The sequence below is a fragment of the Pithys albifrons genome, chromosome 2 (assembly GCF_047495875.1).
Source record: "Pithys albifrons albifrons isolate INPA30051 chromosome 2, PitAlb_v1, whole genome shotgun sequence".
NCBI classification, from domain to species: domain Eukaryota; kingdom Metazoa; phylum Chordata; class Aves; order Passeriformes; family Thamnophilidae; genus Pithys; species Pithys albifrons.
This window is the reverse complement of record NC_092459.1, coordinates 85,209,352-85,235,725: the sequence shown is the minus strand read 5'-3', so window position 1 is coordinate 85,235,725 and position 26,374 is coordinate 85,209,352. Positions and strand designations below refer to the sequence as shown.

General features: G+C 54.8%; 2 protein-coding genes across 7 annotated transcripts in view; both read right to left on the bottom strand.

Moving 5' to 3' along the window:
- Positions 1–3,179: 3,179 nt before the first annotated feature.
- Positions 3,180–16,024, bottom strand: CAPN11 (calpain 11). Of its 4 annotated transcripts, none has more exons than XM_071576310.1 (22): positions 15,915–16,024; positions 12,674–12,956; positions 11,980–12,049; positions 10,716–10,834; positions 10,441–10,574; positions 10,099–10,267; positions 9,501–9,584; positions 9,330–9,415; positions 9,044–9,118; positions 8,479–8,639; positions 8,231–8,400; positions 8,031–8,042; positions 7,539–7,750; positions 7,378–7,417; positions 7,056–7,121; positions 6,666–6,723; positions 6,503–6,567; positions 5,579–5,647; positions 5,367–5,445; positions 4,842–4,958; positions 4,709–4,767; positions 3,180–4,457 (listed from the first exon to the last, which is right to left on the bottom strand). In XM_071576310.1, exons 2-22 carry the CDS (start codon positions 12,917–12,919, stop codon positions 4,431–4,433), a joined length of 2,118 nt encoding a protein of 705 aa, XP_071432411.1. In that variant the 5' UTR covers positions 12,920–12,956; positions 15,915–16,024; the 3' UTR covers positions 3,180–4,430. The 4 variants fall into 4 exon arrangements, with proteins under 4 accessions (XP_071432411.1, XP_071432430.1, XP_071432421.1 ...); XM_071576329.1 differs by lacking the exon at positions 15,915–16,024 and adding an exon at positions 14,884–14,983; XM_071576320.1 differs by lacking the exon at positions 15,915–16,024 and adding an exon at positions 13,394–13,558.
- A 2,702-nt stretch (positions 16,025–18,726) lies between these two features.
- The window catches only part of TMEM63B (transmembrane protein 63B), a 51,292-nt gene continuing 43,644 nt past the window's right edge, over positions 18,727–26,374 (bottom strand). For all 3 annotated transcript variants that reach the window (XM_071576287.1, XM_071576278.1, XM_071576296.1), the window contains 8 exons: positions 25,973–26,059; positions 23,704–23,769; positions 23,402–23,564; positions 23,133–23,238; positions 22,830–22,997; positions 22,574–22,689; positions 22,265–22,345; positions 18,727–21,221 (listed from right to left, as the gene is read on the bottom strand). In XM_071576287.1, the coding sequence (XP_071432388.1) occupies positions 21,045–21,221; positions 22,265–22,345; positions 22,574–22,689; positions 22,830–22,997; positions 23,133–23,238; positions 23,402–23,564; positions 23,704–23,769; positions 25,973–26,059 (964 nt within the window). In that variant the 3' untranslated portion in view covers positions 18,727–21,044. The remainder of the gene's footprint in view (positions 21,222–22,264; positions 22,346–22,573; positions 22,690–22,829; positions 22,998–23,132; positions 23,239–23,401; positions 23,565–23,703; positions 23,770–25,972; positions 26,060–26,374) is intronic.

Here is a 26,374-nt window from a genome sequence, read left to right as displayed (position 1 = left end):
CTGGGGAGCCTTTGGATGGAGCAGCACTGGCAATGAGAGAGCAGGCCTGGAAGCAGCCCACACAGGGGTTTGTGCTCGGGGCGGTGGCCATACTGTGCAGAGCCATACTTTTTCTCCTCCCTACCATCACAAAGCCCTGGAGATTTGGCTTGCTCAAAGCCCAGTCACTTCCTTCTAGCTGCTGAGCAGGGATGAGTTCACAGCCCACAGCCCATCCTCTGGGCAGATCCCTGCCTGCTGATGCCTCTGTTTCCTCTGGGAGTGGATGGCCCATTGGGACACCACCTCATAGGAGGCACAGCTGGAGGGTCCTGGGTGTGGGACATGCCAGCCTTTGGGCTGGACGCAGCTGTGCTATTTCCTGGTACAACTCTTGGTCGGTGCTTCATGTCAGTGGAGGAACTGTCTTCTGAGCAATCCTCTGCCCCATCAGACAACAGGCAAAGCTGGCATTGGCTTTGGAAGTGGACCAGGTCTCTGGCCTTTATCCCATGGGCAACCTACCAGTACTCAGAACAGCACCCCTGCTTCATAAGAGGGCAAGACTCTACTACCACCTCAGAGGGACAGAGCAACCATTGACATTTGCCAGTGCTTAAAGAGGCTGTTGCATGATTAAGTCTCCAAAGGATTTAGCAGAGATGCTCAGAAGAAGGGCATGGCCCTCGGGTACCTTTTCACAAGGTGTACGAGATTTGCTGCAAATCTTGCTCTCGGCATATAGCACTGGGAGCTCACAGAAATGGTGGGGGAGGAAGATGAGAGGTGGCCCAGAGTCTTTTCTTTGAGGAGACCTCACCCTTCTGGGAGTGTGGTGGAACACTGGTGGCACCCAAGCACTCAGCCCCATGCAGGAGGAATGCAGGCCATTCCTGCTGAGGAGGGATGCAAGTGCTATAAATAGTTTGTTTTAATGCACTGTGGACAGGCCCTGGAAAGCCCCAGCCTATGCACACTCCCTGCTACTGGCACTCAGACAGCAGCTGTTGAAAAAGGCAGAATCCAGCAGCTGCTGCCTGGTACCCCTGGCCCCTGGCCCAGCCCTCCTGCTCCCCTTGTAGGGTGGTGGAGCCCATTGCATCCTCTGGCACAGATGGCAAGGCTAGCCAAGGTGATGCCAGCTCTGTACTGGTTTTGGTGCTACTTCCTGGGCTGGTGGGGGCTGCAGGATGCTGATGGTGTCAGACGGACAAGGAGGATGGGGTTAGGGCTTCCCTCCCTGGCAGGCCTTGCAGCAGTGGGGACACCACCAAGCTTGGGGGGGCAGTCGTGGGGCCATGCCAGTGTCAGCTGCTGCCCACCCACATGCCTTCTTCAGCTGTGGTTCTCCCCAGGCCTGACTTGGGATGCTGGGCTGGGCCCCCCACACTCTGTCTCCGCTTGCACAAAGGCCCCTTGTGCCCACAGGAATGACATTCCTGCAGCCGTGGGCCTGGAGCAAAGCAAAGCATAGCCAAGGGGAAGACTGAGCCAGAGCCCAGCTGCTAAGGCAGCTGGTGGGGCCAGGTGGGGATGGGTTGCTGTCCTGGGCCCCACTTCCATGTCTGGGGGATGGACATGAGCAGCTGGTGGGAGAAGGGGAAACCCTAGGATGGGTAGGCAGCTCTGGGCTGTGGGAGGTAGGAGCATGGGGTACAAAAAAGGCCGCGATGTTGGGGAACAGGAGCAGTGGTGCTGTGCACCCATGGGTGCTGCCAGTGCACCTTATGTACTCCCACTCAGTGCAGACCTATAGGATAGGTGTGGGAAAGGCAGGAGCAGGCTGGGCTGGCTCTCACTGGCTAGTGCCATCACAGGACAAACCCAAAGGTAAACGCAGTTTTGGTCGCATCTGGCCCCCTTGCTCCTCAACCTCACACCAGCATTTAAAGACTCTGTTGGGTGTCCTCCTTGTCCGCTTTGCAAGGAGGAGGATGAGCCAGGCTACTTTTCATGGCATTTGCTGGCAGCTGGGGAAGCACCCCTGCCTGCTGCCCCCCTGCCCATACTGGCCTGCCAGCTGCTGGGCTGTGAGGAAAGGGATCTTCCAGCTGGCACTCAGAGGGATGGAGGGGGCTTCTGGTAAGGCTATGCCAGAGGCACCTGTCATCCCAAAGCCAGAGTGTCACCATGCCCTACAATTGGGTCTGTGTGTGTGTGACAAGGTTGTGCAGCTGGGACAGCAGTGACAGCTCTTCATGCCTGCCCCTGTGCTCCATCCCCACCTGGGCCCTTGTTTTGCAGGGGCTTTGGAATTGCATGGAGGAGCAGGAAGCCTAGCCTGGCAAGCCCTAAGGTACTCCCACCCTAGGAGGGGCAGCTAAGCTCACAGGTAGTCATGAGACAAGTGCAAGCAACCCATCTCCATCAGCCCTGGGGAGCCTCTGGAAGAGAAGGCAGCTTTGCGAGGCAGCTGGGGGGTTGTTTCCTCCTGCCATCACACTATCTGTACTCTGAATCAGGTTGGCTTGCCCCAGAGCTGAGTGCTGCTCCACTGGTCCCAGAGAGCTGGAGTGGTCCAAAGGGCACCCATGTTAGGGATATTGAGATGCTGGGATGCATAAGGTATGCAAGGTTACTCCTCTTTCAAATGCTGAACACCCCTGAGGCCACCTGGGCTGTGATGTCCTTCTGGGCTGTAAGCAAGGGCCAGGATGCACTGGCAACATATCCTGCTTTGGGTCACACGGCCCTCCACTGTTGTTTGTGGAAGGCTTTTGCTTCCAACTAGAAGTGGCATGGCCTCAAAGGAAGAAGGGGAAAACATCCACCTCCCACAGACCCTACCCAGCGTCACATTACCTCCTTCAGTCCTTCTCCAGGGTCCAGAGTTCCAGGCTGCTTTCCATTCCCAGTTCCGTGGCTATCTCCATCCTATTGAAGTGGATCCTCTTTCCCCTCATCAGCCTCCCCAGGGCACTTTAAGAGCTTTGCTCCCTTCCATTTCTCTTACATGGTGCTGCCCCATGTGTCAGGGTTAAGACACCCATACAAAGGAAGAGGGGAGTTTTATAAAGTTCTCGGAGATATGAATTCCCCCATCCCCACAGTGAGACCCGCACCTAGTGGTTCTTCTCCACCTGTGCCCCAGGCTGGGCAAGAAGCATCACCTGGGCTTGATTCTCATCTCATCCCCCCTAGCCCAGACCATGGCGAGCAGAGGGAGGACATGACCCCCAAGTCACTGCCTGGACCACACGTCTAACAGATCTGTTTATTCCTGGAGTACACAGTGAGCGGAGTGAGGAAGCAGAGCTGCTGGGCAGGCAGCAGTGGTTATTGCTGCAGGCACATCCTCCAGTGACGACAGGGGTCTGGGGAAGCTAAATGCCTGCCTGTCTCTACAGGACAAAGGATGGGCCCATGCCCACCACCAAGCTGGAGCCACCCCATTGCCCCAGAAGAAGGTGAGGGGGAGTGAGTAGCACAAAGAAGTGCAAATATGTTGGCACTGGAGTCCATCCACACTGGGCAAAGGAGCCCAGGGGAAGAGGAGATTGTAACAGTGTGGGAGAATGATGGATTGGGATAGAAAACCCAGCTGTGTGCAGAAGAACATCCCCCCCCAAAATACCACCCCTCCTCTCTGGAGGAAGGCATTGCCTCTTAGGTACTGTACCGTCCAGCCCTGTGGGCCATGACCAAGTGCAGCAGATGTCTCAGGAGCTCCCAGGAATGGGAGGGGAGGACAAGCTGCTGTGACCATATGGAAAAGAGGAGCTTCTGCTGCTGCATTATAGGGTGGCACATGTTCACATGGTGCGGGAGCCCTGAAACATTCAGTGATTGAGTTGTAGGGCTTGACCCCGTGATGGGCATAGGCAGGTGCATGGAGGTGGGAGGGATGTGTTGAAGGCCACACAGAAAGAGCCAGTGGACTCCACGCTTTGGTCATGCTTAGTGGTGATAATTACAGTGCCAAGGCTTCAAGAAATCAAGTATGGCCATTCCTCCTCCCAGAAGGCCATGCTGGCTCTCCCAGGAACCTGCTGCCTGAGCAGGGCAGTACCTGCTGATGTGTAGGTGCAGGGGTAGGCAACGTGTGCTAGAGGGGATGGGACGGCACTAGAGCAAGCAATTGGAGTGTCCTTTCCCTGATCTCTGTGCAGCTCCTGCCTCTCCCAGCTCCACAGCTGGTCCCCAGCCTGCCACTGTGCAGGCATTCACAGGTACGCCATAGTACTTGCCTTCCTCCTGTTCTGGGGTGGGAGAGAGGAGGGGGGAGTAGAAAGAAGCCCAGTCCAGAAGAGGAGAAGGGAATTCCCTGCTTGCCTTGACCCCTGGCCCACTGGAGAAAGTGGTGTGAGGCTTCCTAGGAGGCAGGGTTAGTGGCTCAGCACGGAATGGAGCAAGGAGGGAAGAGTATCCTGTGTCCATGGATGCAAGGGGAGGCACTCGGTGGGGGCCTGGCCCATTGGGGTGTCCCAGCTGCAGAACGTCTGTTGTGGTTCCTAGCCGCACATCGTCAGCAGCAGCCACTGGGAAGGAGAGGGAGAAGGGGTAAGCAGGGGCTGGTGCATTTCTGGCATGCCCTCATGTATCAACTTTAAGAGCTCTCCAAGAAACACAGGGCCTGCAGCAATCCTGTTTTCTTATCTTCACCTTTTATGTGTTCTTTTGCTACCCAGGAGGCGAGAGGGCTTTTTCCTACCCACCCCAGGTGCCCCATTCACCCTAATGATTTGTCCCTTTGTCTCCCACCCCACCTTGCACTGGGCTGAGCTCTCACCTCAGCGAGGTTCATGACAGCAGTCCCAGTGCCATCAGGGTCCATGCTGCGGAAGAACCCTACAGAGACAAAAGAGCAAGGTGAGCAACACATCCTCTGTTCCTGCCATCCCTGTCCCAGGGCCATCACTCACTGAACATGGCCTCCAGCTTCACAAGGCAGCAGACAAAATTGTCAAAGTCCACACCCATGTTGTCGTCCGCATAGCGGGCCACCACCACCTGATGCAGCTTGTTGTTCAGCTTGAAACCTGCAAGGCAGAGAGCAGTCAGCACCTCAGCAAGGCAGAACAGGAGGATGTAACTGTCAAAGTCCATGTACCCACACAAAGGGACCACCAACCCACCCAAGGAAAGGAACAATGTTCAACCTCAACCAGAAGAGGGTATGACTGGTTAGCTCACTGATTCACCCCAGACCTATGCTTTGCCAGGATGGGATTCTGCAGGTTAGAAGAGGGCAGGGTCTCTATCTCTGAGGCTCAAACACTTGGCACAGCTGGGATAGGGAGAGCCTGGTGCCACATCTCACTACAACAGGTTGGTTCCAAGCATGAAATATAGGCTGGTTACACTCTTCTGGTTACTTGGGACAGGATCATGACAGCAAAAGCGCCCTACCCAGACCCCAGCCAATCCCTGTGCTTCCCCCGACCTACCAGCTGACTCCAGAGCCATGCGCATCTCATAGGAGCTCATGGTGCCAGACTTATCCAGGTCATGCTGGCGGAAGATCGTCTGCAAAAACATCAGAGAGGACATGAAGGTCAGGCTCTCCTGTGGCCTCCAGCCTGGCCCCTGGCCCCTCACCCTGCAGTCCCAGGAGGGGTGCTACCCCTGTGCAGTGCACCATGCCCCCACTCGTCCTCACCAGCCAACTCCGGATCTTGTTCCACAGGATCTGGAACTCCACCAGCCCGAGGCGGGCACTGCCGTCTTTCTACGAGGCAGAGGGTCAAGGAGAAAGCAGCTAGCAAAGGGACAAAGGGAGCAGTGCAAAGATAAAGCCACCAGATTCCAGCCACTTGAGGTGAGAAAAGTCTGGCCACACTTGACCTGCCCAATTTTCCCCCCAAATTCCCCTCTCTGTCCTGCAAGATCAAAGCCTGCAACCCAACAGGGAAAGAGCAATGTTTGAACTAGCTGTCATGCCACGCCTCGTGAGCAGCTGTGCTGCTGCTATAGGAAGCACATCACTGTGCTGTCCTCAGAGTAAAGCAAAACTGGGCTGGCCTGCAGCAAAAAGAAATGTAGGGCCAGTATGGATAACGGCCCAGAGGTACTCCTCCCCCCTCGCCCAACCCCTCAGCTGCATGTCCTTGTGCAAGCAGAACACAGGCATTGTCTCCTGTCACTTTATAGCTCTCATCCTCAACAGCTAGACAAAACAGTTTATGGGAAAGAAGCCCAACACTCCTCATTTCCTTTCAGGAGTGCCTCGAAGTCTGGGTGGCATGACAGCATGTCAGGTTGGGGAGCCCATGTGAAGGGAAGCACAGGGAGATTCCTCCTGGAAGGGAAAGTAGAAGGCAGGAGTGAGACTGGGCTGGGCTAGTGGCAGACCGAGGGCCCAAGCAAGCAGTGAAACCGATGACCCTTTCCAAAAAACCTGCTGCTAAAGCAGGGGGTAGATGGCAAGTGGCCCTGAAGCTATAAGGACCCCTTCCTTTCTTCCCCCAGTTGAACAGCCTCAGCATGGCTGGAGAGCCAAGCCCCAGCTCCCATGGAGAAGATTTGCTGCCAGCACGCTGAGTACCAGGGAAGCTGGCCTGTGCCCACAGCACCAAGAGGATACATCCATCAGGTTGACCATGTTGCGGCAGGAGTCCATGCTGAACCCATCTGTCTTCAGATCTTTGTCTGAGAAGGAAGAAGGAGGTTGAGCACGTGAATCAAAACCCCACCTGCTGAGCAGACCTGGGCCGCAGGGAGCAAGGGGCGGGAAAGGCAGTGCTTACGTCTAGCGATTACTCTGTTCAGAATAGTCCGGAGCTCAAACACACTGATTTCCATGTCCTGAAGCAGAAGCAGAGTTAGCATCACCTCTGCCTTGCTCTCCACCTCACTTGTGGTAATTGCCCCTCTCCTGCCTAAACATCTCTGCTCTAGTCACAAAACATGAGAGTGCCATAACAGTTCTTGCATCCCCAGAAGAGTTTGGGTCACAGATGGATGCCTCTTCCCGCAAATCTGCCCATGTCACACCACCCCCTGGGGGCAGCTGGGCTGAGCCATGGCAGAGATGGGACTGAGCAAGCATGGACTGGGCTGAACTCCCATGGCTAGGGATCTCATCCCATCCCCTCCCCAGGCCAGGACCTCCCAGAGCTTGGAACAGCCATACCCACCTCCCCTGCCAGCTGCTGGAACATATTCTTGAAGCTGTCCTCTATGTCATCCTCAGTTATTTCCTCCTGGAGTGACGCAGGCCAGAAAGAAGAGGTTAGTGGTCAAACCCTGCCTTCCAGGCTCAGCAAACCCCAACTGGAAAGGAAGCTCTTCTTTGTTCTTCTCATCTTTGCTAATTACCCCATGGCCATCGCCCAGACCATGCCAGCCCCTCTCTAGCCACAATAATGTCCCAAAGTCAGAGAGCCACCTCTTGCCTGCAGCTCCCCCTCCCAAGCCCTGGAGCCTCAGCACCAGCTGAACCAAAGTGGTGGCTCCTACCTCATCTGCCAGATCTGCTGAGATCTCCTCATCCAGCTCCCTGGAGCAGAAAGGAGAAAAACAAAGTGATGAGCAGGGTCCCCAGCCAGCAGCCTGCCTGTGGTAGGGAAACATGCCCCTGCTCACAGACACAGGGTGTGCCCTCCCAGGGAAGGACTCACTCCGTGTCAGACTGCTTCTCAGTGAAGACCCGCAGGACGAAGTCAGCCTCCTTATGCGGCTCAAAGGTGGAGGGCACAACGATGTACTCTCCGGGGGGCAGACGGATCTGGTTGCTCACCTCCCGCAGGTTGATGAAGGTCTCAGACCGTGCCCGTGACTGGTTTCGCAGGAAGAAGTCCTTCTTCAAGTGTACATTCTGGGTGCCCTGGTACTGGGGGAAGGAATGTGCTTGCAGACCTCAGCTTCCCAATGGAGAGCGCTCACGGGGAGCAACCGGAGCAATGCCAGCCCCCAAAAGGCAAGACATCCCTGCCCTGCCCATCCCAGTAGGAGCCATTCCTCCCTCCCACATGGAGGTGCCCAGCACCCACTAGCACCTAGACACTGCCAGTGCTGTGGGAGCTCCCATGCCAGTGGGTGCATCAACCCATTCCTGTCCACTCTTGGGCTCTCCTCCAAGAGGAAGTAGGCTCCAGCAGCTCAGGACATACCTCCTCAGGAACCTGCAAAGAGGAGAGAAACGGGGGAAAAATCAGAATCCCTTACAGATGCAGGGAGCACAGGATAGGGGACATTCACCCACAGACTGGCCAAGGCAGGTAGCAAAGGTTTCTTGAGGACTGGGATCGAGGTGGGACTGGCAGGTCTGAGCCTGTCCTAAGGGAGTGGCATCAGGGTGGGCAGGAGTTACCTCATAGACAGCAAAGCCGATGGTGTGCATGTCTCCTCCCACCCGGCGCTCCCGCCGCCGATGCTTCTGCATCAGAGCCACCAGGAAGCTGCAGGCCACCTCGTCATCGCCAGGGTCGTCATCTTCTTCCAGCAACTTGATCTTAAACTGGGGGTTGATCCAGAATGTGGCTGAGAGGAGGAGGATGTGTGGATGAGACACTTGGCTTCCTCACGCTGCCAGAGCAGAGATGTGGAGGCCAGAGGTACCTGGGTGATTCCTGCAGCCCCCAGCAGTGCTTCCCCGGCGCCACGTGCCCTCGAACACCTGCGTGTGCCATCTGCTGAGCTCGTCCTTGGTGAGGGCATCAGGGGTCAGGTTGCAGATCTCTAGCCTGGAGAACTCCCTCATGAAGTCCCGGAAAGACATCCTGTAGGAGGCAGGTAGGGGCTGAGGCCAGGGCACTGCTGTGGGGAGGGAGGAGAGCACAAGCAGCTCTGGACCCAGCCAACATTGTGGGAGAATTAAGTGACAGTAAGATCTTTTAAGTGATAGCTTATTTAAAGCCCTCTGATAGGTTTGGGAAAGAAGGGGTGTTTACTCTTCCTAGATGTTTATTTTGCATTTAGGTGGGCTGAATTTCCTTGAAGGGAGGAAAAATATTAACCAGATCAGATGAGAAAATGCTGGCAAGCTCTCCAGTGATGGAAAGCCAGCTCATAAAGGCAGGTCATGTGCTTCAGGTGAAGCATGACCATGAGATCTTTCCCCAGCTCCTCTGCTTCTTCCCAGGCTGGCTGCTGAAATAGAGCAGCACTTTGCTCCAGCACTCACCAGAACTCTCCATCCTCCATCTTCAGCTGCAGCTCTTCCCTGTCACCAGGGTCAATGTTGTCCCATTCAGAGGAGCTACAATAGCAGGAGAGAGGCAATTAGATGAGGACTCCTCAAGGTGAATTTAGAGCATTTTGGAGCTGACCCCCAGCTTCTCCCCTTTCTAATGCAAAGGGTACTGCATGCTGCGAACTTCCCCTCAGCAGTGCCATGAGCTCAACTGCTCCATGCACAGGGCTCACTGGCCTGCCAGTGGGGAGACTGATGTCCCTTCTGTCCTGCTTACCCATCACTCCAGGCTCCAGTCCACTCCACCTGACCCCAGGGGTTCCTGATGCGGATGAGCTGTTCCTGCTGACCCCGGTAGTTCACCTGCCAGACACCAGACAGGGGAGGTTGAGCCCATGCACTGGCCAGGCTATGTTATTGGTATTAAAGTCTAATCTAGCTAACTCACGTCTCTGAAGGCTGTAACAGAATAGGCATGGCCCTTCACCAGCTTCTTGAAGGTCACTGCTTCCATATCAAAGGCGCTTGTGATCTGAGGAGAATGTGCAAAGCTCAAGTCAATAGGATTACATTAATGCAGTCTTATCCCTACCTCTTTCCTCCACTGTGTGGAGAATTCCCCTTGCTTTGTACTGTTCCAGCCAAGAGAAGTAGCAGGTATCAGCTCCCTGTGCTCAAAGGCTGCTGGCTGAGGACAATGAAAGTTTCCCTGCCAAAGGATCCTGAAGATCCATCAGGGAATTGCCCAAAGTTCAGAAAGCAAGAAAAGGATTTCATGAGAGGGAGCAGATGAAAAACGCTGCTCCAGGTAATGTGCTGAGGCAAGACATAACCAGAGTTATAGGCAGACCCTTGTCCCGCACTTGAGATGGACATTCCTGCTTCATCCAAAAGAGCCCATTCACAGCAACTGGGCTACAGCATCTGCTAAGAGGGCGAAAAAGTAACCTCTCAGCGAGGGAACTGCTGATACAACCCTAGGCTGTGAGGCCCCACTTTGGCCACTGCTGTGTCAGAGCCCTGGCTCATCCTAGCGCACCACTTACATCGATGGAGCAGCCCAGCAGGGACCCCCTCTCCAGCGCCTTGCGGATGATGTGGCCCATGTTGCGTGGTGGTCGCTTCAGGTCATACATCTCTGCCACACCGCCCGTGAAGTCCTCAAAGCCCTCGGTGGTGCTGCCCCCTGAGAGTGACTCATAGCAGCCATTCAGCCTGAGTGCCAGGTGGTGAGAGGGGCATGTAAGAGACAAGGACCTAGCACATTGCTGCTCAGCAGGCACCCAGCACAAGCAGGACCAGCAATAGAAGAGATTCCCTTCCCTCCACCCCACACAGTGAGGTGCCCTGTCCCCCCCCTGCCCACATGCCCACACAGGTGTACCCACTTGGCATAGGCCTTCTCCAGCAGAGCACTCCAGAACTCAGTGCACTCCGCTGAGTGGACAAACAGGAGCTCCCCATCCTTGGTGGGCAGCTGGTCATCCACCACCACATCCACCCACTCACCGAACTGCCAGATCTGGGGGGTGAGGAGAGAGCTGGATGAGCTCAGAGCATCACATGGCTTGCTCATCCCTACCCCAGAGGGATGCTGTCAATCCACCACCCTCCCTTCCACTCCAGCCCACCAGCTGTGGAGGCCCAGGAGCCCCCAGCCCACCTGGAAGTGGAAGATGCCAGCATAGTCCTCCTGGAAACTCTGTCCATGGGGCACCACACGGTGCAAGAGCTCCTCATTGAGCGTGAGGGAGCCAATGGCAGCCAGCAGCCAGCAGTCACCTGGGGAAGGAGAGAAAGCCATTGTGAGCACCAATCACCTCTCTAGCTGGGAGAGTAGACAACAGACATTTAGGAGCCCATTGTTGTGCTCTCCCTACAAATGTTCAGGGTTCCCTAGATAAAAAAGTACATGGGAAAACCAGAGAGGGTCCAACAAACAGAGCTCAGGGATCCAGGCTTGTCTAGCCTGCCCTCAGAAAAAATATTGGCTCAAGGCAACATGGAACAATCTTCCCTCACATGGAGCCTATGTCCAGACCACCACACACAGTCAGCACCTTTCTGCAGCCATATATTTAGATCCTCCTGGAACTCATTCATATTACTGCCCTCCATATCTCAGACAGCAAGTTCTGCACTGGAATTACACTTTACATTTAAAAAGCCATTTTATCAAGCAAGAGGGTTAATGCTGCTGCCTCAGCTTCTCAATTGCAAGCAGTGCCACTGCCTTTTTCCTTCCAAGTTCTCTTAACAAGTTCTGCTCCAGGCCAGCACTGACCTTTAAATTCTTTGCCTTGCTTCTCCTTTCTCTTTTGCCTTTGAAGCCTTTCACACCTTAGCCTTGAGCCTGGATAACCTCTAACTAGGTTGTGGTTTGACAAAATGGTATTTCAAATTTTTTAATGACCAATTGAACACCACCACAGTGCTCTGGGCTGTTATGTGCTCCAGTTACCACCTCAAGTTTGTCCTCATTACTGGATGCATTAAATGTGGTCAGCCCTGAAACACATGCTATGTGTGCTAAGGTATATGATATTCCCAATGAAGTGCCCTATTTGATTCCAATCAGGGAGACACTCTTGATGGTACTAAGATCTGTTTCCAATGACCACTCTGCCAGTCTATCCAGCCCCTTAACAGTTCTCACATTGTCTCAGTACCTTTGCCTTGGGAGACACCCCTGTGAGAAATTACTTGCACTCAATAGCTCTCCCCTTGATTCTCTTCTGCCATACTGCATTGTTTTGCAACCACTTTATTATTACCAGCACATCCTCACCTCAATTTGTTACTGTCATCCAGCTGATGTCCCCCACCTTCCATTTTCCACTGCATTAAATGGAAAGGGCAAACCACCCAACCCTCCCCAGTCAGTACTCTCCCAGACCAAGGTCCAGGGACAGAGCTCCAACACTCACCCAGAGCCCCCTGGCAGATGTCTGTCCGGGTTGCACCGCCAACGATGAATTGAGGGTCGTCCACTAATTCCTGCACAAGGACAGAATCAGATGCTGGTGCTGGAGTTTGGCACGGCCTGGGCTTCAGCAGTGCTGGCACCCACTGTAGCTCTGACTCAGGAAAAATGGTATATGGTCCTTGCGAGATGCACCCCACATGCCCTCTGCTAGGGAAGGCTCCTTGACTGCCATCCCAAGGCCATCGTGGTGAGGCAAGGCAAGATGTTCTGCTTTGGCCGTGGGAAGACAAGGCTGGATAAACTAATGACATTCCTTGCACTCATGGCACCAGGGGATAAACTAATGACATTCCTTGCACTCATGGCACCAGGGGATATATACCATCAAAAGCCCCAGTCACTGAGGGCGACACATCTATGTCATGACCCCTAACGAAACAACACAACTCACATATTTTGAAGCCCACAGTTTGCTGCCCAGAGGAAGCTGGGCCTGCCAGGCACAATGTTTTTCTGAGCAGACACCCATGGGGCATTGCTTCCGGCCTTTGGGAAGGGAAGCTATGCAGCACTCCAGGCACTGTGAGCATGAAGGGGAGCCAGCCAGGGCTAGGCTGCAGCTCAGCACATCACATCAGTGCAGACATGCAGAGAAGCAATCCCAGCCCAGCCTGAGAAGCCAGCCCAGCACTTACTGATGGACGCTTCCATTCCACCCCTCGCGTCTTGCTGGAGTGTGGCCCCAACTCCTTGAATCCAAGGGCAGTGGGGCCAGCTGGGAACTGGGGATCTCTGAAGAGGGTGCCACTCTCAATGCACTGCTGCTTGAGGGCCTCGTAGTCCTGGTTGAGGTACTTGATGGCGTTGTTGTGCTGGCCAACCCCCTCGGCTCTCAGGCGGTCTCTCTGTAGACGGGCAGCCATCCCTCCAAAGGGCATCATGGCCAGGCACCAGCAGCACTGACTTCAGCTCCACTCCCTGCAACACAACGAGCATGGCCAGCCTGAGTTTGCGCCTGGTACCTTGCACTCCCCTGGGGATGGCAGTCATCTCACAGAGCAAGGCTTAAAGACTGGATCCCCAGTTCCCCACCAGCCTCACAGCAGGGATATTCTTCATCACCACTGCCCCATGTCAGCAAGCCCAGTGGCACACAGAGCAACCCAGGGTGGGCACACGCACCAGGGGAATCTCCCTTAACCCCATTCCCCACAGCAGCCCTGTTCGGAGCCCTGTCCTCCAGCCCAGCTATCACAGTCCTGCTGTCTTTAGCAGGAACCGAGGAAGCAGAGCAGCGTAGAGGGCTCGAAGGAGGCAGCCCACCAGAAGTGAGGTCACGGATTTCCCGTTCTGTTCCGTCCCCGCTGCTGAGCCCAAAAGGCTGAGCCCGGAGGAATTTTAGGCCCTTTCCGCACCCATCAGCTTCTCCTCCCGGCGCAGCTTTCCGGGTCCTTCCCTCGTCCTGGCTCCTCCTCACCCAGAAGGGCGTCAGCGGGCGACCGCAGCTTCACCCAGCCCCGGGCGCCTCTCCCTCTCCTTGGGAACCCGCCCCGGCTGCCTGAGCACTGAGTCAATAGGGCCGGGCAGGCAGGAACCCAACGGGACACAGACAGCTCTCTCTATGGGGCCAGAGGAGAATAGAGAAGGAAGAGGCGGGACAGCCCCTCTCGGCACACGCAAGCAGGATGATTCAAGGCTCGCCGACAGCCAGTGGAGCAGCCGGCTGAGACACTGGGAAGGGATGCGGGGTGCAGTGGGACACTCCGGCACCAGGAGACCGGGGCAAGGCAGACATCGCAGAGCCCCCACACCGCACCAGTCCCTGTTCATGCCTTCCTCCAGGGGGTTTAACCAGCAGCTCACGGCCAGGCGCTTCCAACCAGCAGGACACAGCTGCTAGGCATGTCTGGCCCCAAGCCCTGACCCACTGCGCTCCCTATGGTGGGCAAGTCCCAACTCCCCTCCCAGTGCCCAGCTGTCATCAGCCCTGTCCAGGCACCGTGAGACCTGCTGGTGTCCCCACCCACTGCACTGCCCAGGATGGAAGGGGCCTCTGGGGGCCATCTGGTCCAAGCCCCCATGCAATCAGTGTCACCTGCAGCAGGGCCATGGGGCAGGTGCCACCACCATGAGCCCACCAGCATCTGCAGTTCACCATGCCCTACTCCCCAGCCATCTCAGCTCCTGCTTGGCAGGGCTGGTGCTGAATACTTCAGAGGTTTCTCCCTGTGAGGGAGTAGAGCAGTCCTTGGGTAAATAACCCAGGAGCCAGCAACCCACTCAGAGCAGCCAGCTTGGATGCCAGCAATGGCCTGCTGCCTCCCTAGCACCCTGTCCCAGGGGAGCAGAGTGCAGGGCAGCCTGGCTCTGAAGAGGTGGCTTTCCTTGTCCTGAAATGCTATGATAGCTAAGTGAAGGTAGGGAACAGCAAAAAGCACTTGGCACATGCATAGGGCATAACTCTGGCTGCTAACTCATGGGGCTGCCATAGCTGGAAGATTTTCAGAAGAAAAATCTAGTCTTCGCCATTATTCCGCCTGCCCTGGGATGCTCTAAACCTGCTATCCTCCTCCAAGGTAGTGCCACCCCTTCTCTACAGTGACCCCAAATCTATGTTGCTACTCCCTACAACTCCTGCTCTGAAGCCAAACACCCCGGCAGTCTCTCCCAGCAGCAAGAAACTCGCTGCCTGCAGAGCTGGTGGGATGGCTCCTCCAGTCCCAGCTGCTGCCCAAAAACCAGGGAGGGCTGCAGGAGGAGAAAACCCAAGTGCAGCCACCCGCACTACCTCCAGTTCCCACCTCATCACCTCCCCGGCACTCACACCACAGCCTGCCGAGGGCCAGGGAACTTTCCCTGCCTGCAGGCCCTGCCAGACTACCATACCCTCTCCCACTCTACCTACCAGTACTGGCCATGGCTGCGGACATAGGGAGCTGTGTGCAGACACGGGCACCGTATGAGATATTCTTAGATCTGTGGCTCAAAATAGTCAGAAGGCTGTACTCAGTGGCAGACGGAGGTCACGCAAGCGCAGAGCAAGGAAAAGCATTTCAGATCCCAGAATGGGAGAGGAACCACGTGGGGCCTTAAGCGGTGGGACCGGCTGCTGACACCTCCCCAGGATGATGCTGACGGACACTGCAGGTCCTCCATGGAGGAGGAAGGGGTGTGATGAGATAAGCCAAGCCCCCAGGGCAGTTTTCCACAACAGGTGACATTCAACTATAATATGATGCTTTCCAGTATTGGAGGCACCCCTGATGCCTCCCAGGTGGGAGCAGAAAGACACGCAGGGTCTCTGATACCTCATGCACTTTAGCACATACTGCAAAACCCCTAGGTGGAATCATTGCTGAAGTCCAGCCAAAAATCTATGCAGATCTCTGTTTTGTCAGCTGTTCTTGCAAATCAAGTGGGGAGATCACTTCCTCGAAGCCAGCACTGACACACAGTATTCTGCCGCATACTCAGCTCCGGGCAAGGAGCCACTGCCACCCAAAGGGTCCCACATGGCTCAAGCAGCTCTCAGGCCCTTTCCAGACCTCTGGATGTCAAGGATCCTCATTTCCCACAAGCTTCCCTTTAAGTTTCCGCATCCCTTTGACGAGATGGGCAGTGCATCCTGGGGTGGCTGCGGTACCCAGTTTCCTGCGCGCCCTGATTGGGAAGCCTCCGTGTCTCTGCGGATACGTTATCTAATGCAAAACTCCCCGCAGACAGAAAGGGGATGGGATAGGCAGGCCTGGAGAAGCTTAGAGAACAGAGGAAACAACCCGGGGAGGAGGGAGAAGCCCGCCGCCGGGCAGGGTTCCATTTCTGAAGGGGCGTTCGGAGGAGCCCTGCCCGCTCGGCGGTGGGGAAGGCCCCCGGTACTTAAGCCCATGCTGGGGGTCGGCTAAGGGTGAGGATGGGAATGGGGGGGGATGGACTTACGAAAGCCGTCGCCGCCACCGCCCTGGCTGCTTCGGCTCGGCCCAGCCCAGCCCAGCCCAGCCCGGCTCGGTGCGGCCCCGCGGAAGGTGGAGTTTCGGTGGGCAGGATGTGCGAGCAAAGCCGGGAGGGCGGTGGAGGGGGAATTAAAGGAGCAGTGACAGCTCACAGACGTTGGGAGGGTTTTATCGGGGCTGCTGGTGCGGTTCCGTCTGTTGTTACCGTCTCCCAGCTCCCGGGGATGGAGGGGGGAACCGCTGGGATGGGCGCGCTTCTTTGTTCAGATAAAGGGTTCGGTACACACAGAAACCGCGGCTGGAAGAAGAGGAAGCAACTTTGCTTTAGGAGTGGGTTTGAGGGTGACTGCCTCACACTGCTGGCAACCCAGCTTAGTTGGGTGAAGCTGTCTCCTGCACTTTGTCCCAGGGGTTGTTAACCTTCTGGTGCCATGGCTGAGTACGGTGGTCCCAATGACTGTCACACACTGTGGGGTGCCTTCTTCCCTCATGTCTGGGAAGGCTGTGTCTATACCACCTCGCTCCTGCAAGCTCAGGAACTCGTCTCTGGCAACCCTGCTGCCAGTTGCCCTGGCTTCCCTGCAAGCCCTGGCAGTCATGGCTGGTACCCATCCCACCAACTGCCCCTTATTGCTGGGTGCCAGTAGCCCCCTCCTCCCCACCCCCAGGCAGGTCCCACTGTCCTGGGGCTTCCCGCATTGGGGCTGCCCCTGCTTGCCCTCCATGACTCATGGTGCAGCAATGCGGGGTGGTGCTATTATCAGCGGGCATGACCACAGGAGGGCTTGGCACAGCACCGCACAGCCCTGTGTGGTGCAACATGGCTTAGCATGGCTCAGCTTGGACTGGCACAGCTTGGCCTGGTGTGGTTCAGCACAGCATGGCTTGGCCTGGCATGACCAGCTCAGCTCATCCCCAGCCCAAGGAAAGAACCTCTGTACTGCCATCCTTCTGTTGCCAGGGCTGAACAGAATGATCCGCACAGCTGTCACCAGCCTTGGGGCTCCTTCTCCTTCCCTGGTGCCTGCTGGCAGCTGGGGAGGCTGTGCCTGTACAGCCTCACTGCAGCAGCTGGCATTGAGCCCGCAGGAGCCCAGACTTCACAAGGGACCTGCTTCCTAACTCAAAGCACCTTGCTCCAGGGGGTAAATCCTTGCTAAGTAGGGAGCAGGTTGCACGTGGGTATAGGAGCTGTGTCCCTTGCCTGAGGGAACGGCGACTAGGACATTTAAAGTCAGCTGTAATGTGGTCTTGCTGCCACACCCTCAAGGGACCACTGCGGCCCTGGCTAGCACCCACGAGAGCTGGCCTGGTCCATCCTTACCTAGGAAAGCCTGGCACAGGGCAGCTTATTCTGCCCAGTCTGGTGTAGAGAAGGCCTTGGGGTATCCTGCTCTGGGTTGTTGCAGGGGCTACTCCATCTTTTCCTCAGCCAAAGGCAGCTGTGGCAGTGCCTGCAGGCTGGAGACATAGGGGATTCCCTGCTGGGGTCACCATCACACTCTGCAGAGCTGCAGGCACCACTGCGTTTTCAGAGGAGGAGCAAGAGGCTTGTACTGCCTGGACTTGTTACTGCTTTGGACTTGTGCCCGAGTCCAGCTTTTTCACTGTCCTTGACCACCACTGACTGCTCTGCCAGCTCAGATCCACACAGGACAGTGCCCGTCCTTGTTGTGACCCCGTTCTCTTGTTCATCTCGTGTCTTATTAACCCTCAGTGGCCCTCAAACCCCCTTTCACAGCTGACTGTCCTGGGGCAGGAGACAGCTCCTACATAATCCTGTCACAAAGGCTGTCCCACGACCTATGCTCAGGAAGTTTCTGTAAAACACCTGCACAAATACCTGTGCAATTTCATTGTTTTCTTCCCTCAACCTTCCCTTTGCAGCAATGGCTGCAGGGACTTTGGCAGCAGGCATGGTTCATCTTTCAGTCTTCAGTTCTCTTTGTTTTCAGGCCTTTCCTCTTCCCTATCCTTTGGATGTGGCCTGCCAGAAGAAGTTTTTTATCCTCTGCTGATGCTGTGGCCCTGGGACATGAAGCTACACAGCTTAAACACAGCAAGGTGGGAATGGAGGTGGGGTCACTCATCCATCTCTCAGCAGCCAGGGCCAGGCCTCTCCTTCCCATCGTGCTGTTGTGCTGTTCTCCGAGCAACAGCCACAGTACACAATGTAATGAGCGTGGAGCAGCCGTCTGGGAAGCACACAGATACAGACTGCACAGAGAGCAGCAGGGAGCATCCTGGGGGCTGGCTACTTGCCACCTGCCCCAGAATTCAGGGGCTGGCTGACCTACAAGCAGCATCACATGTCAGGTAAGTGCTCCCAGCCAAGCTGCACTCCAGAGGTCTAGCGCCCTTCACCCTTTTCCAAAGGCTTTAGCTGTTTACCCAAACCAGGTGTCCAAATTTCTGAACGAGTATGGCAGGAGTGGACACCTAACTTGCTATTGGGACTGTAGAGATGGGCTAACATTTGCTATTAAGGCTACGAGCAAAACTCCCCTATCACACACACCATTCCCGAATCATCTTCCCCCATCCCAGCCTCTCAGTGCATGCAGCTCCCCATCCACCTGGTTTTTGCAGCAAAGCCTCTGATGCCAGAGGAAAAGCTCCCTTGTACCAGGAGAGCCTGTGAGGCACGGCTGGATTCCTGACAGCAGGGCAGGGCTTGTGCTCACACATGAGCCCCCACTCCTCCTTTTGCAACATGCATGCTCCTGCAGCCCTGCTGCAGCTGGGGTCCTCTTCTCCCAGGTCCCAGTCCCCGACCCGTTCCACAAAGAAAAGACTGCAAGAACAACAGCTCCTTTTTTTTCCTTTTGTCTTTTGTACACAAATATATACAGGGTATTATACACATCTCTACACAGACAGTGCCACTCAGAACACACAGCTCAGCATGGGCAGAGCCCTGACAGCTGCAGAAGCAGCCCCAGGCCATGGCCATACCTAGAGAGACCAGAGCATCCCAGCCCACCCGTTGGACCAGCGGCAAGGGCAGTAGGTGGGTGCAAGAATAGGGAAGCAGGATCAACATCTACCCCCTGCCCCAGCGTGGACCAGGACTAATCAGCTCACATGCTCATTTCATTCCTGCCAATAGCTGGAGGGGATAGGCGACTCTCATCCTGCTCCTTTGCACCCACGTGCGCTGCAGCTGCAGCCCAGCCCTGGGAGCTGGGGTGGCCTGCCCTCCCCATGCACTGAAGACCCACATTTCCTCCCCTCCATCCCCCCCTTTCCTCCAGGCCTGGGATTCTTATTGAGGAGGCATACAGGAAAGTCAGCTACATCCTCCCTGGAGCAGCCCCACCTGCTCTCTGTGTGTCTGGCTCCCCTCCTTTAGTGGGGAGCAAGGAGAGAAGAAAGCCATGGGATGTGACCACCCTTCCCAGCAGCTGAGGTGGGCAGGGATGACATTTCTCTTGTTCAGGTCTGTTAAAGTGCTTGGAGCTCCAGGGCCAGCATAGGTGATTGAAAAGGTAAATGACTGTCCTCTTTCACCCAGCCCCATCAAGCCCTGGGGGGCACACCCCAGCTAGCCGGTGCAGCACCCACAGATGACAGGCAAAGGGAGGGTGATAGTGTCCGCAATGAGCACCAAACAGGATGGCGGCAGGGTTGAGGGAAATAAATATAGCTAAATAGCAGGGGGATTTATTATTTTCCTTTACATTTTACACAAGGGGAAGGGGAAGCAATTGAGGGCAACTGACCCTGACCTCACAAAGAGCCTTTAAACAGGGTCAGTGTTCTCCCTGCAGGTGCCTGAGGCTCCAGTCCACCTCTCCATCTATCCTGTTCCCTGCCTGCCTCTGGGACACAGCTATCAACAGGGATGAGGCAAGGGCAGAGGTAGGAGAGGAACAGCTCCCCTCTTTCAGGCTGAGTTATGGCAGGGGAGCCTACACCAGTCAGGGCAGGTGCAGAAAGTAAGCACAGCCCTATGGAGGCTTTTGTGCTCCTGAAGATGGTGGTCTTGGTTAGAGAGGGCTCCCTCCCTCTTTGACCATCTCAGCTGGGGGAAGACCCTGCAGCAGCTCAGGGAAGGCAGCCCATGGGGCCCTATCACACCCAGGCAGCACTGACCTTGCAGTGTGTCAAGGGCCTGCAGCCTGAGACCCTTTCTCCCCTCTCCCTAGCACCCAGGAGACCCCCATCACAGCCCCCGACCACAAGCCTGACCCTGCTGTGCAGACACAGGGCAGCAAAGGGGGGCTGCAGTACCACATGGGGGTCAGGTTGATTTCTTTGAAAGGGGAGTAAAATGTGCAAAGAAAAATGCCACTTAACGTGATGCTGCAATCCCCCGCCTGTGCCCCTGGGGGAGGAGGGGGCAGGACCTGGGGGAGAGGCTGCCTGCGCCTCCTTCTGCCCACAAGAAATGCCCTCAGCACCCCTCATTCTGGCAGGGCAGCCTAGCTCACGCCAACCCTGTGCCCCTTCTCTGGGTGATGCCACCCTTGACCACAAAGCCAGGCTGTCACAGCCTTGTGGTGAGGGGGAAGTTTGTCATCACCCCTGTGCCTGGACCAGCTTCTGGCGTGCCTCACCAAGTGGATACTGTGAGGGGTTAAGAAAGGGCACACACAGGCACAGAGACAAGGTGCAACAAAAGCCACCCACTTCCCTAGATGGGATTTCCAATACACTCATTAAAGTTTTTATCACTTTCCTGCAAATCTAATAAGTTATTAGTGTTTTTCACCAAGATGACAAGTGACAAGAGTGGCCTGCTGAGAAGACCCCAAATTTTCCCCTTTCCCACAAAGCACCCAGCATTCCTCCTCCCTGCAGGTCCAGGGCAGCACTGTGGGGGTCACAGTCCCCCTTCTCCTCAGCCCCCGGAATTCGGGCGTCTGGGGATGTGTTGAAGAAGGTAGCTAGTAAGGAGCATGCCTGCTGAGCAGTCGGGCCGGCGCAGGGGTGGAGGGGCAGGGAGACGGAGAGCTTGCAGCAGGGCCCCTGCCCTCAGTGAAGGCAGTGTCCCTGGGGGGCAGGCAGGTGGGAAAGGGCAGCAGTCAGCACCCTTGTGTGCCTCTCCCCAGGTCTCCATGCACACAGCCTGCCCTGTTCCTGCGCCTCCTTCCCCTCCCACCCTTTGAGATCCCTATTGATGGATCTCATTCTCTATCAGGCTGTCCTCACACGACTGGAAATCTGTGTCGTTCATGCCATCAGCATTGATGAGCTCCTCATCCTGAGATCCCTGCTCCGATCCCTGCTCCTCTGACTCTGTTGCTTCGCCCTCCGGTGACGAGTCCTGAAGCACTTGGGCGATGTACTTCTGTCAGGGCCAGACGTGGGGCAGGCAGGGAGTGGGGAGAGAGCAGAAACACACATGTGAGTCTGGAGAGCTTCTCCTGGCAGCAGAGCACAACACACCAAGCATCATGCATGAGGCTGAGCATGGGAATATGCTGAGGGGGTGAGAAAGGGTTCAGACTCTATGGGATGTATCAAGAAAGGGGTTAAGAATGGGGCTGACTTGGCTCTGCAACACTGGATGTGCCAAACCCCAGCATTCTGAGACAGGGAGCCTGGGCTAGGAAAGAATATGGCTTCTCAGGCTCTTTGGAGCCCATACAGACTGGGAGACTGCACTCCCTTTTTTGCCAGGAGATGTGTCCCTCTGAGGCTCTGCCTGCCTCCTACAGGGGATTCTCCTTTGGGTGAGATGTTGCTGCCCTTAGATATATGGAGACTAGGAAGGAGCCTGGATTACCTGTGCATACCTCAGCCCTGCTCTCCCGAGGAAGCAGGAGGGTCTGCTTTACCCCATCTCTGCAGCTCTGTATAGACCTCAACTACAAAAACCTTGTGGAAGGAAGCAGTTGGAATGAGCCAGTGAGCCAAAGAGAAGTTCAGAAATCTGACTCTGGGATCTTGGAGAGTTGGGCAGGGGAGAGAAAATTCTCCAAAGCGCTTCCACTGCCTTTAAGGCAACGCCCAAGGAGATGCCTTTGAGTTGGCACTAGGACCAGCCTGGTGGGTGACAGTCTGCTGGCGTGCAAGCGTGCAAAGATGCAGAACAAGAAGGGAGACTGACCCGGCTGGATTCACTGTCACAGCCGAGAGAGAGGTAGAAAGTAAAGGCACAGCATCTGAGGAGCAGCGGGAAAGGAGTGTGTGTGTGGGGTTTACACTTCATCACCCAGAGGAGGTGAGGGGCACAGTGCCCAACACTTGTCTCCCACCCTCACTGGATCCAGGTGCTGACTCAGAAAAATGAGAAGTGAGGAGTGAGGTACTTGGACAGGGAGTTACCTCCCCCTTTCCAAATCCAGATAAGGAGTGTGTCGGGGCATGGAGATGGGGACAGTAACTCACAGCAGATTTAGGAGCTGGCAGATTGGTGGCAGGTCTCCCGTTCTGCCTGTTGTCCATGGCATCCACTTCTGTGTGGTCAATCTGGAGAGGAGAGGAGAAACTGAGAGACTGCCAGGGCAACACGCTTGCTATCCCCCTGCAGGGGCGGCACACAGGCAGCAGGGACAGCCTTGGCACTGTCCCCTCTGTGAAGCCAAGGTTGAAAGGCTGTGCTGAAGAGCAGGCTGGGACCCACTCAGAGACCCTGCTGTTTTGTTAGTGATCTGTGCTCCCAAGGAGGAGGTTCCCATACCCAGCATTCCACCTCACCTTGTAGTTGTGAGCGCTGAGGTATTTGAAGTGCCCGAAGCAGACATGACACAGACAGATCACAATGGTGATCACGAGAACCACAAATGTGAACATGGAAGTGGGGGCCAGGAACCCTGGGACAAAGGAAAACCAAAGTGGTGGTGTCAGAGGGACTGTGACCGTGTTCTGTTGCTGAGGGCTGCCAGGACCAGAGCCTGACCAGGGAATCAACTCTGTAGGAGGCCAAGGGCTGGAATCCCAGTTCAGTGCTCACCTGTGCGCATGGTGGAGAAGAAAAGAAGCCAGAAGAGGCAGAGGATGGGAGCTGCCACTACCTGATTCACAGCCCCTGAATGGATCTTCTTGTCCAGCTTGGCAGGCAGGTAAGCATAATACAAGTTGTATCGGTCCACCAGGTGCTTAAGCAGCATGTACATGAGCCCTGGGAGAAAGTAAAGGATGCCAGCAGAGTGGAGAATCAGCCTCTGTCCTAGACTGAGAGGGAGTATCTCCCCCACATCAGCCTTCTTGCCTCCTCTCCATCTCTGACAAAGGGAGGGAGAGGAGTATCATTTACCAAAAGGGACGATGATGGGGCAGGTGATGCTGTATGTCATGACCACAGTGAAGACACACATCATCCAGGCGTAAGCAGCCCCAAACTGGAACTCGTAGGCCTGGTGCTGCAGGAGGGAATGAAGACCCATCAGCAGGACCCTGGGAGCTCAGTGGGTGTGCACAACACACCCAGTTCTACACACACCATTGGGCGAGCCCCATCAGCGTCCCACTGCAGCACTCCCATCCCTGAGTAGGGCCACCCATCCCCTCAGCCCTGCTACATACTCGTTTGACGTTCCTCCGCTCGGCTGCCGAGCGAGCCAGGCAGAGGCGTATCATGTACATGAGCAAACCAGGGATGCGCAGCAGGTCCATGGCATTCCCGATGAAGGCAGAAGCGATGACATAGTTGACAAAGAAAGCCCCATTGTCCGGCAGGAACACACACCTGGGAAGGTGCAGCAAGAGCAGGCTGCAGGAGGTGTTTCCTCCTAGCAGGGGAGCAGCTGGGAGCTCCCAGTACCTTTGGATGCCAAGAAGAACCATTCCCCATTGTAAAGAAAGTCTTTCTGCTCAACTCCACTTACTCAAATCGCACAGCAGCTTCAGCGAGGAACTTTTTGTCAAACAACCAGCGGAAAAACACATCCAAGCTATGGGGGAGGAGGGCAAAAAGAAAAGAGGGACCATCAAAATCAGCAATAGACAGACATGTACCTGGCAAATATGTAGAACCTGCTCTAGAAGGCCTGAAAGCTCTGACCACAGACTATTTTGTTCCCTCTCAGGATGTGTCACCAGCAATTATGTAAATCAGACATTGGAAAACAAAACAAAACAGTGTAGCACTCAAAAAGGGATGTATGTAAATCTTCCCACTCATATATTCTTATCCCTTTGCCCCAGTCCTGTCAGTATTTTCTTTTCTCCTCTGTTTTGAGCACAACATCCATGCAAGGAACAGGAGACTGACAAAAGGTGGTTAGGTACAAAGTAACCTCCAACAAGAGATTAAAAAAATCCCTTAGGAGAAACAATCTCATTTTCCTCAATTCTGATTTTTTGATATAAAACCATACTCTGGCACTGGTGGAACAGAGAGCTCCAGAGGCAACAGCAGGTTGATCGACTCATCAGAAGGAAGGGCAGTCTAATGGTCAAAATTAAATCTTTCAAGAGCATTTACTTGCCTAAATTGTAAGGTTACATGCAACAAGGCATTTTTAATCTGTTCTGGAAATTTTGCTTTAGTCACCCAGTGGGATGGAGGACTACTTTTCTGTCTCTATCAGAGGGTTTTCCTATTCTAAGCAGCTGCCTGACATCACCACTGATGGATTGTATCCGAAATCCTGAATTTGGGTGAGGTGTAGATCATAGAATCACAGAATGGTGTGGGTTGTACGGGATCTTAAAGATCCCCCACCCCACTGTGAGAGTCTGGATTTGTATCTCCCTGGATTGTTTAACTGGGTCAAATTAATCAACGTGTGTGTGTGTGTAAGGGACAGGCCTACAATACTGGGAGCCACAAGGCCTATGGCCTAATTGCCACCTGGAATGCACATGGCATCAGGAGCCACGTGCAAGAGCCTGTCAATCTAAAGGCCCACCTACACCACACTCCCTGGGACCTCTGATTGACTGGACACCCCTCACTCTGGCTGGGAAGGCACTGAGTGGTCAGTGGACTGGATGTCTTGCCTGAGAAGGGTAGGCTTGCTGGACAGACCATGTAAATAAAGGAGCATGGGGGGGCTCTATCTTGCCTCTCTCTTGGGACCTGCCATTGTGATGTGACCTCTTGGTGGTAGCTATACAATTTTCTTATTCTAACCTCTCTCTTTATTCCTGTTTCTTCTCTTAATCTCTTTCCTTTCTTTACTCTTTCCTCAATCTCTTGTGGGTAATTTAAAACCGATGGATTGTATTTTACTTAAGCTGTGATTGTCATGTGCTGGGTGCTTTAGTGAAATGCTTCTCCTTGGTTGTATGTTACTCCTATAAGCCTTTTGCCAAAAAGCCTATTTTCTCATTAAAATAAAAAAAGTCTCTTGGGAAATGTGTGTAGTGCATTTTCTTTACACAAATTCAAGGTATTAAAGAACTAAAGCCTCTACAAGAGTTTGGTTGAGTGAAGTCTCTTGGAGTCTGAATATAAGTAAATGGCCCAGGCATTGTGTGGCTTGACCCGGGGCTTTACACCTCCAATATGTAAGGCACAAACTACTGCAGTGAGGGTACCCTGTCCCACTCCCCAGTTTTTTCTTCCTCATGCTGTTCCCCTGCTTGGCCCCTGTTCAGTGCTGGAAGTCCACACCAACGGCAAGTGATACATCAGTGTTTCCCATATAATTCTATAAACTCTGAAGGAAAATTTGGGGCTTACATCCAGGCAGATGGGCAGTGCTGCACACACACTGTTCCACTCAGCCAAGCAGTGCAACTTAGTCAAGTTCTGGCTTAAATGGGGAATTCACTAGTTTTGTGCAAAATTGAGAGTGCACACTGAGCACAGAGATGGGTAGTGCCAGCAGATGCTGAGTAGACTTTTTACATGCATCCACCAACCATGACAGCTTTTGCTGCATTATTTGTAACACCATGGCACATGTCAATGCATCTGCAGATTGAGTCAGTAAGGTCCTAGAGACCCAGTCATGTATGGTCTGGCCTGTGCCCCTCAACCAGAACAAAACACCAGTTTTCCAAGGGGATGGTGGCCAGGGCACCAGTGCAGCGAGGAAAGGATGTAGTAAATATATATAGTAGATACAGGGGAACAAGAAAGGGTGCATCTCAACCCTCCCCATGCTCCAAATCTGTACACTTGGCCTCCCTTCCCATCAGCCCTACCTGCTCAGGCCCAGCGATGGCAGCAGCAAGACCATGAAGATGAGGAAGGTGTAACACTTGTGCATGGTTGTCCTATTCTCTCCAGACCTGAGGGCAGAGAGGAGGCTGTTAACCTTTCACTGTCACCCTGCCAGCCCCATGAGCTGTGCTCCCATGGCTTTTTAATCAGTGAGCGCTTCCCACTCTCTAATCTGAATCCCATCCTGTCCACCACTGGTACATGAATAAGTCCCCTTTCCCTCCAGTATGTTTGAAATCTGTTACAGAGTCCCACTTCCTTCCCCCTTGTCTCATAGGCTCTGCAACCATCTCCCTTGACCTGCAATCCTCAGAGCTGATGACAACCTCCCCACCAGTCTCTGCAACATAGAGCAGAAAACAAAGCTTACATTGCATGTCCTG

Excerpts from the sequence above, each read along its gene's own strand:
- CAPN11 (XM_071576310.1), bottom strand. The coding sequence starts at position 12,919 with ATGATGCCCTTTGGAGGGATGGCTGCCCGTCTACAGAGAGACCGCCTG. Across the intron at positions 9,416-9,500 it reads CTGTTACAGCCTTCAGAGAC|GTGAACTACCGGGGTCAGCA; the intron begins GTGAGTTAGCTA and ends GGTGTCTGGCAG. Across the intron at positions 5,446-5,578 it reads ACAAGATCCGGAGTTGGCTG|ACGATCTTCCGCCAGCATGA; the intron begins GTGAGGACGAGT and ends ATGTTTTTGCAG.